Below are 9,804 nucleotides of genomic sequence, written 5' to 3'. Positions count from 1 at the left end.
TTTACATTCCACCCTATGCTGTTTTTCCTTCTTCCCTGCTCACCGGAAAGGTACCCACTCTAAATTCCCCAAAAGGCCATGCTTTTCCTTTCTCATCAACAACCTCCCTACGTAATGTGAAATTGTTTCCAAAGCAGTTTTAGCAATTTACACCTGCTTAAACTTCACATAAGAGTTCTCATAGATTTACCTACTTACCTACCTTGGTATTGCTGTGGCAATGATTATGTTGTTGTTGTTGTCAGATGCCGTTGTGTTGGCTCCCATTCATCATGGTGCTACGTACAACAGAATGAAACGCCTGTCCATCCTGCACCATCCTCAATCTTTGTTATTCTTGAGCCTGCTATTGAAGCCACTGTGTCAGTCCATCTCATGAGGGTATTCCCCTCTTTCACCAACCCTCTGTTTTACCAAGTATGATATCCTTCTTCAGAGACTGCTCTCTTCTGATAACATAACCAAAATACATGAGACAAAGTCTGGCAGTTCTCACTTCCAGGATAGCTTCCAGCATGGAAACAATATGCAAGCTACCGCAGTAAGGCAAACTGACAGACAAGAGATGGTGGGGCAACAAGCACAGGTGTGAAATAGTAACACACTATAGTTTTAATTTACTTTTCCTGTTTTATTAAAAAATATTTCAAATTTACTCATGTGTTTAGTGATCATTGTGGGCTTGTTTATGGATTTCTGCCCTTTTCCATTTGAGTCATTTTCTTTCTCACTGGTTTGTAGGAATTATTTTTACCTTTAATACTAAATACTAAATCTTGTCACTTATTAAAACAATAAAACTCACTGCCATCAAGTCAATCCCAACTCATAGGGACACTCTTTGTGTTTCCGAGGCTGTAAATTTTCATGGAAGTAGAATTGCCTAGTCTTATTTCTGCAGTGTGGCTTGTGGGTTTGAACTGCCAGCCTTCTGGTTAGCAGTCACATCCTTATATAACAGTGGCAAATATTCTCTCCCATTCTATAGCTTGATTTACTCTGGTTTACTTTGAAGTGTAGAAATTCTAATTGTGGTTTGTGGAATTGATTTAAGTAAGTCTCTTCCTTTCTGGTAAAGATGTTTTTTGTTGTTTAATTAAGAAATTCTTTCCAATTATCAAGGCCATAAAGATAATGTCTTACAGTAACTTTCTGAGGTTTTGACATTAGTATTTAAATCTTTAATCTACCTTGAATTACTTTTTAATGCAAAGTTGGTAGAATTCAGTCCACTTATTTTTCTTTACTCAATATGAAAACCGATTGTCCCAGTACCATTTACTGGTTTAGAATTTCTATATATGTGAGAATCTCTTCTGAGTTCTCTATCCTTTTCCACTTGTCCACCTGCTCATCCTTGTGTTCATATAAGGATCTGACTCATAGAGACCCTTCCTTGGGTTGCTGAGATAGTATCAGTACAGAAGTAGATTGCCCAACCTTGCTTCTGAGAAGTGCCTGGTGGGTTTGAACTGCCAGCCTTCTGGTTAGCAGTCAAATGCCTTAGGCACTACGCTAGCAGAGCTCCCAAATGCTGTCTTAATTACTATGAATTATAAGTCTGGCTGCCTAGTAAAACAATTCCCGCTATTTTGTTCTTCAAATGTTTCTTGATTACCTGGTATTCTTCAACTTCTGCGAAAACTTTAAAATCAGTACACTGCTTCTTAAAAAAAAAAAAAAAGCATGTTGTTTTAAAGTGAATTACATTGACTTTACATATCAACAAAGAAAAAATAACTTACTAAACATATTATCTACCACTAAAGGCATTATGGATTATTAAGATGAATGTCCATATTAATTTAATACATTCAGGTAAATATGTATAAATTCTCTGTAATATTCTTTGTATGTTTTATTTGAGGTGACTCTAGAAATTTTTATTTTGTAGTTTTTAAAAGTTACATTTTCTAAGTAACATTTTAACTCTGATTTTTGTTATGTAAGAAATAAATTTTATTTGGGGCCAAGAAATTTGCTAAAATATCTTATTTTTCAAATGTTCTGTCTGTAGCTTCTTGGAGATTTTTCTAGGTAGACAAATATATTTTCTGAGATCAAGAAAATTTTTTCTCCCATCCAAATTTCTGTAGATGTTCATTATACTCCTTCTCATCCTTCATTGGCTAAGACTAAAAGTACAACGTTGAGTAGAAGTGATGATCATTGTCAGTTCTGTTTTGCTCTCATTGAGGACACATTTTGCTGTACATTTTCAACATTGATTCCAGTTGTCTACTGATGCATAATGAACCACACCAGAAAAAACTTATTAACTTAAGACAGAGATTTAATGTTTTTATACATCAGAGTTTGTAGAGATTGTTTGCCTAATTGAAGCAAGTTACTGTTAACTTATAGCAGGGAGTTTAACTGGAACATTGGCTGATGTTTGATTCTCATCTATACAGCCCATCTGCAAGGCTCAATTGAGCTTCGCATAGCATAATAGCCTGATTGAAAGGATAATGTGAAGAACATGTGGACCAAAAGGACAAGTCACATGGGTAAGCATAGGCTATCATGAGACTGGAACTTTTCACAAATAAATATGTAAACATGTACTATGGTGATAAGTGGGACAAAGCTAAAGAAAGCAGTGCAAGTGAGAGAGACAGTGCAGGAAACAGATTATTTTATACAGTAAAGTCTTCACTAATAACACCACATGCAAAAGAAACCTTAAGGAAATGAGGTTAGCCAAGTGGAGATGTGGGGAAAACATCTCAGGTAGAGGAAAGAGAAAATGTAAAGCCCAGAAGTGAGAGCATTACTGGACTATGGAAGTAATAGAAAGGAAGACAGTATGCTATTTATTTCTTCTTTAGTGTTATCACCTAACTTTTTCAAACATGGTGGCATAAAGTTACTCATTTCATCTTATTTTTCACCATTATTTAAGTCTATGGTCCTTTTCGTTTCATAATATTAGCTTGTGAATTATCAGCTTTTGTTATTAAAGATTTTGTATGAAATTTTTCATTTTAATAGCATTTTTGAATAAAGAATTGTAAATATTCTCTATCATTCTTAGTTTTCTATTTCGATAACTTTTCTTTTTATGTGTATCACTGTATTCCTGCCTTACTTCCACTTAGTTTGTGATTTTTTTTTCTATTTTTATTTCTAGTTAAGTTAATCAGTTTCTCAATGCTTAGAATTTTTTTTTCCTTTCCTTAATATAAGTATTTAAGGCTATAAGTTATCATCACAGTTGCCGTTCTGCTGCTTCTCACACTATGTTGTTGTTGTTGTGTGCCATCGAGTTGGCCCTGACTCATAGCAACACCTCCTTGGGTTGCTGAGGCAGTATCACTACGGAAGTAGATTGCCCAACCTTCCTTCCGAGGAGTGGTTATTTTCATTATTAAGTTTCAAACCTTTGTAATAGACTCTCATTGCCTTTGCATTTTGTATTCCCCAAGTCTTAATAGAAGTTTTGACTGTTCCAAATGATTGTCAAAATGGTGGTGGTTTGAACCTACTCAGAAGCTCCTTGGAAGAAGTGCCTGGAGATACACTTGCAACAGATCACAGTCAAAGAAAATCCTATGGGAAAAAGTTCTACAGTGGCACACAGGAGGTCACCATGAGTCAGAATCTACTCAAAGGCATGTTTTTTGTTTACTTGTGTGTGTGTTTGTTTTTTGCTTGTTTCCTTTTTTATTGAGTGTTAGTGAGACAAGCCTCCTTCTAAATGAAAACCAGCAACTCATATTTCTTTTTCATAGAATTTTAAATATTTGCATATGGATATTTCATTGTCCCAGCACAGTTTATTGGAAAGACCATCTTCTCTCTGCATATTGCAGAGATATATTTAGCATTATTTTGGCAATGATGTTTGTGTCAGGTTCTGGATAGTCTATTCCATACCATTGTTCTGTTTAATTATCTTTTATAATGGATTTTGATACTCAGTACTGTGAGGTGTCCATATTTGTTCTGCAGATCATTATGACTATTAGTCTTATGCATTTCCATATTAATCATAGAATCATTTTGTTAATTTTCACAAAAAGAAAACCCAAGAGTATTCAAAGGTGTATTATGTTGAATGTACAGATCAATCTGGGAAAATTGACATCTTAGGATTGAAATTTCCAACTTATGAATATGCCATAACCTTCAATTTAGGGAAGTCTACTTTAATTGTTCTCAACAATGTTTTAGGATTTTCAAATAATTAATATTTACTCTGTAAATACATCCATGCATCACTTAACTTCTTTGATATGTTCTGTGAAATCAGATGTGTTATGAATTGGATATTGTGCAAACACTTGGGCCGATGGGGTTCCAGGATACCCAGGCCCAGAGACAGCTCCCATTGCCAACACCTCATTTGAGAGCTTGGCCAGATCCTGGAGCAGCCCCTCAGTCCCATGAAGATCTCAGCAGAAAGGCTTCAGGCACAGACACAGGCAGCAGGGGAGTAGTCTCAGTGACCCAGGGCCCCCACCCCAGCCACGCTCCCTGATGCCTGCTAACAATGGGCAATAGGGGCAGGACAGGGTTCCCACTCTTCCTAGCAGTAGGGGTGACTATTCCCATGAATGCATAGGCAGTAGAGCAGGCTTGCTTCTGAGTCACATTTTAGGCATCCCTCAAAAGAGTACACTAGACCTCTGATGTTTATACAGTCAGATGTTGCCTGAATCAATGTTACATGGTACATGACTGTAGTAGCATCATAGGTCCTCTGACTTCATTAGGAGAGACAATAATCAATATCAGCATCAGCCAAAGAATGGGAATTCCAGAACATTTCATTGTACTCATGAGGAATCTGTACATAGATCAAAAGGCTGTCAGAACAGAACAAGGGAATTCTTGATGGTATAAACTCAGGAAAGGTGTGTGTCAAGGATGTCACATATTTATTCAATTTTTATTCTGAGCAACTAAGGTGAGAAGCTGGATTATATGAAGAAGAAAGTGGCACCAGGATTTGAGGGAGACTCATTAACAGCCTGCAAAATCCAGATAACACAACCATGTTTGTTGAAAGTGAAGATGACTTGGAGCATTTATTGATGAAGATCAAAGACTACAGTCTTCAGTATGGATCACACCTCAACATAAAAAAAAAAATATGCTCACCACTGGACCTATAAGCAAGATCACGATGAATAGGGAGGGAAAAGATTGAAATAGTCAGGGATTTCATTTTACTTGGATCCACAATCAATAGCCATGGCAGCAAAATCAAATGTCACATTGCACTGGGCATATTTTCTGCAAAAGACCATGTTAAAGTGTTAAGAAGCAAATACGTCACTTTGAAGACTAAGGTGAGCCTGACCCAAACCATGCTATTTTTAATTACCTCAGATACATGTGAAAGCTGGACAACGAATAAAGAAGACAGAAGAAGAGTTACTGCCTTTGAATTGTGACCTTAGCAAAGAGTAATGAAAATACCATGGACTGCTAGAAGAACTAACAAATCTGTCCTGGAAGTAATGTAGCCAGAATGTCCCTTTAAAGCAAGAATGGCCAGACTTTATCTCACCTACTTTTGTCATGTTGCCAGAGGCGACCAATCCCTGGAGAAGGATATCATCCTTGGTAAAGTAGAGGGTCAGGGAAAAAGACGAAGGCCCTCAACAAGATGCATTGACACAGTGGCTGCCACAATGCTTGGAAGCATAGCAAGGATTGTGAGGACAGCTCAGGACCAAGCACTGTTTTGTTCTGTTGTACCTAAGGTCGCTTTCATTCAGAACTGATCAATGGCACCTAGTAAGAACAACATGCCCTTTTTGTCATAATTATTTCAGAAATTGTTTTAAAACATTTAATAGGTATACAATTAAAAATAATGTGATTTACAAATTACTGAAGGAGGATTGAACAGTCCAATAATTGAGGAGGGTGTAGATCTGAATATTGAACTTTGGATATTGTGATTTGGTAGCCTGAACTCGGTAAGCTTTATGGTCACAACTTTAAAAATTCATATTCAACCTATAAGATATAGGGTTTGCATAGAAAAAAAGCAGCCTAAAACAAAATTCAAGGAGGATTTAGAAGAGTGCTTTTTACCTCTGTAAAACACAAAATTCCAATAATTATAAAACTTTTTATGAATGTGATAAAACATAAAAATGTGTACAATTAAAATGGATAACATGAAAAATAAATAGAGAAATATTTTAATTACATATCATTTCTGCAGCTGTCACAAAATTTATAAAATTTTAAAAATAAAATTAAGCCTCTATAAAAATGGTAAAATTAAAAAATCCCTACAATATTCAACGTTGTGTATATATTGTACCTTTTTGCATTCCAGGCACCTAGGATTATTTCAATTACTTAAGAGACTCTCTATAAATATTTATTTTGTAAATTAATAAAATCATATGACTCATGTAGGTAAACTGATAAGACCATAAGGTAAAGGCTAAATACAATAGTTTAACGTTGGAAAGTAGTACGGTCTTATGTGTTCAAGAGACTTGAAATTTTTATGCACTTTGATTCAGCAATTTTATTTGCAAATATGAAGAGAAGAACTTCAATTTTCTGCATTATTTATAAGATTTTAAAATTGGAAATAAGCTATATGTATATAATAGAACCAAAAAACCAAACTCACTCCCATCGAGATGATTCTGACTCACAGCCACCCTTCCTTGGGTTTTCGAGGCAGTATCTCTATGGAAGTAGATTGCCCAGTCTTCCTTCCGAGGAGAGGCTGGTGGGTTTGAACCACCAGTCTTGTGGTTAGAAGTCAAATGCCTTAGGCACTATGCCACCAGAGCTCCTATGTATACAATTGGTGAGTGTCAAATATACAGTGAAACTTGTTAGAGATGGAATTCAATGGAACCGACTGGTTTTTCTGGTTCTCTCAAGTTTTCTGTCTTTGACAAGGTGAAGTCTTGCCAGTTTTCTATTGCTCAGTGTCTATTTTATCTCAATTTGAAAGAATGGCTTTAATTACTGAAAAGATACAGGAATTACATGAAATATTTCCCTAGTGACAATGATTGTATTATACAATTAAGCCACAGGAAAAAAAAAGTTATTGCTTTCTCTTAATATCACATATTGAACATGTCTTTGTATATAATAGTGTCCAGCCATCAACAACAGGATAAAAGTGTTCATTTCCTGGTGAATTTTCCACCTAACACTAAATTTCTGAAAGCTTCTTTCATGACCTTGTTCCTGAGGCTGTAGATAATAGGGTTAAGAGTTGGGGGTATTACTGTATAAAACACAGAAATCATAAGGTCGAAAACGGTTGGAGAATCTGTAGTTGGTTTGAGAAAGTCAAAGATACCTGTGGAGACAAAAAATGAGAGAACAAAGAGATGGGGCAGGCAGGTGGAGAAGGCCTTGGATCGGCCCTCAGCAGAGGGTATTCTCAGAACTGTGGAGAAGATGTGGATGTAGGAGAGGACAATGGAGGTGAAGCAGGTCAATGCCATCACAGACATGAAAACATCTACTCCAAAAACTCCAAGATAGTCATTGGAGCAGGAAAGCTGTGTCAACTGAGGGACATCACAGAAGAACTGGTGGATTACTCTGGTTTTACACAACGTGAGAGAGAATGTGGCTGTTGTGAACAAGATTCCAGAGATGCTTCCACTTAGCCATACAGCTGTCACAGCCCACTTACACTTACAAGGATGCATGATGACCTCATAGTGCAGTGGGAAGCAGATGGCTGCATAGCGGTCATAAGACATCACTGTGAGAATGGCCACCTCAGCCCAAGCAAAACATATGAAGAAGAAAACTTGAAGTATGCACTGAACACGAGAAATGTAGCCATCATCCGTCAGAGCGTTGTTAACAGACTGTGGGACTGTGACTGATATGAAGGAGAGATCCAGAAGGGAAAGGTGCTTTAAGAAATAATACATTGGGGATTGGAGATGCTGGTCAAACGTGGTAATGATGATAATGATGAGGTTACCTGCCAGGGATAATAGGTACATCACCAAGAATAAGAAAGCATGTAAAATCTGGAGTTCACGAATGTCAGAAAACCCTATGAGGAGAAATCCACTCATTGTCGTTATGTTTCCAATAATCTTTCTGAAGATAACATTTGTGGTGATAGCTGGAAGCAAAGAGGATATGAAAAATGCAATAGAAAAGTTTTAAACTAAATTTTCATTCATTTATTCATCATTACTTCTTAACACAATTATTCATTAAGTACCTGCTGTGTATTATGTGCTCTGCCCTAGATGTTTGGGATCTAAACATGTAGATTACAGTCTACACTAGTAAAGCAGTACTTGTAGTTGAGTCAAATATGTTAAAATCACTGACCCCGTTCTGGAAAAATTGTTACATTTGCATCATTAAAAAAAAAAATTCTATTTCCACCAATGACCACTCTGCTGTGTTTTAAGTCAACAACAGAAAAGTAGGAATCAACTGTTGAATATAGATTTTATAATTTGATGTGTTGCATTTTTATATAGTACACTACCCTACATCATCAGATGGAATGGCCCTGTTGAGGAGATATAGTATTGGGAATTGAAAAATGAATTAGCTGTTTGGAGAGGATGATCCTTAAAGTCCCTGCCTGTCAAAAAATAATGTCATAGGAAGAGCCCACATACTTCTGAAGCCAAGGGACAAATTGTGCCATGTTGTTGCCATTTCACTTAGCATCTTCTTTAATGAAAATCTCAATGATATCAAGAGCAAAACACTTTTGCAAAGGAAATAGTTATATGTTATTATAAGATTCATCAACTAAATATAATTTGTTTCTGGTATCTATCTTAACATTCTCTTTCAATATTAATTTCTTATATGTTCTCTTATTATTTGCAACATTAGAAAATAATCTCAACAGGAATAAAGTGATAAATATTTCTGCAAAGGGAGAAATCAGTGCTTTGGGCTTTGTGAGAGGTGAATAACCAAGATGTGTCCCTTTAATAAGATGACCAAAACCAAATCCATTTCCATTGAGTCAATTTTAATTCACAGGAACTCTGTAAGACAGAGTACACATCCTCAATTGGATTTCCAAAGCCTTCTTTACAAAAGTAGACCACCTACCATCTCTTTCTCCCTTAGAATGACTATTGGGTTCAAACCACTGACCTTTTGGTGAGTAGCTGGGCACTTAACTACTTTGATGCCAGGACTCATTTTCAGTTTGAGGGCTGATGAGTTACTTTATAACTCCCCTCCCCCCAAATAAAGAATGAAATACTGCCATTGAGTCGATTCTGACTCATAAAGACACCGCAGGACAGAATAGAACTTCCCCATAAAGTTTCCTAGGCTGTAAATCTTTAAGGAAACAGATTGACTCATCTTTTTTCCCTTGGAGAGGCTGGTAGATTTGAACAACCAGTCTTTTGGTTAGTAGCTGAATGCCTTAAACACTCTACCACCAGAGTGTCTTCACTTCATAACAACTCCCTCATATTCCTTAAATTCTTTCCTTCCATCTCTGAGTTCTAAGCAACAATTGGAAAAACTTCCATGTCAGAGTCTCTTTGAACCAGGTAACATCTGAACCAGGTAACATCTCACCAATGCTTTTTGTATCTTAGAAATAACTGGGAGAATCCTAAATTTTGAGGACAGCATTCTATCCCAATTTCTTACCATTTTGAGAGAAACTTCTGTTGACCAGTTAAATTATTCTATCACTTGCTTTGTTTTTCTAATGTCTGGTATCAGTCTTTCTTGCTGACATACAGGTTTATTCTGCATTCCACATTTCTCTTCCCAGAACAATGAACTTGGCATTTGATCATTCCATTCCTACATCCTACTGTCTGACACAGGGCAGTGGTTTTAGAT

At 36.4% G+C, this 9,804-nt stretch overlaps 1 protein-coding gene across 1 annotated transcript; it reads right to left on the bottom strand.

The window, feature by feature from the left end:
• Positions 1–7,118: 7,118 nt before the first annotated feature.
• Positions 7,119–8,051, bottom strand: LOC103211174 (olfactory receptor 14J1-like). The gene has a single exon (XM_007957089.2). It carries the CDS (start codon positions 8,034–8,036, stop codon positions 7,119–7,121), a length of 918 nt encoding a protein of 305 aa, XP_007955280.1. The 5' UTR covers positions 8,037–8,051.
• Between the last annotated feature and the right edge of the window lie 1,753 nt (positions 8,052–9,804).

Source organism: Orycteropus afer, unplaced genomic scaffold (genome assembly GCF_000298275.1).
Source record: "Orycteropus afer afer isolate SDZICR_OR568_19922 unplaced genomic scaffold, OryAfe1.0 scaffold00701, whole genome shotgun sequence".
Lineage (NCBI taxonomy): Eukaryota > Metazoa > Chordata > Mammalia > Tubulidentata > Orycteropodidae > Orycteropus > Orycteropus afer.
This window is presented reverse-complemented; position numbering and strand designations above follow the sequence as displayed.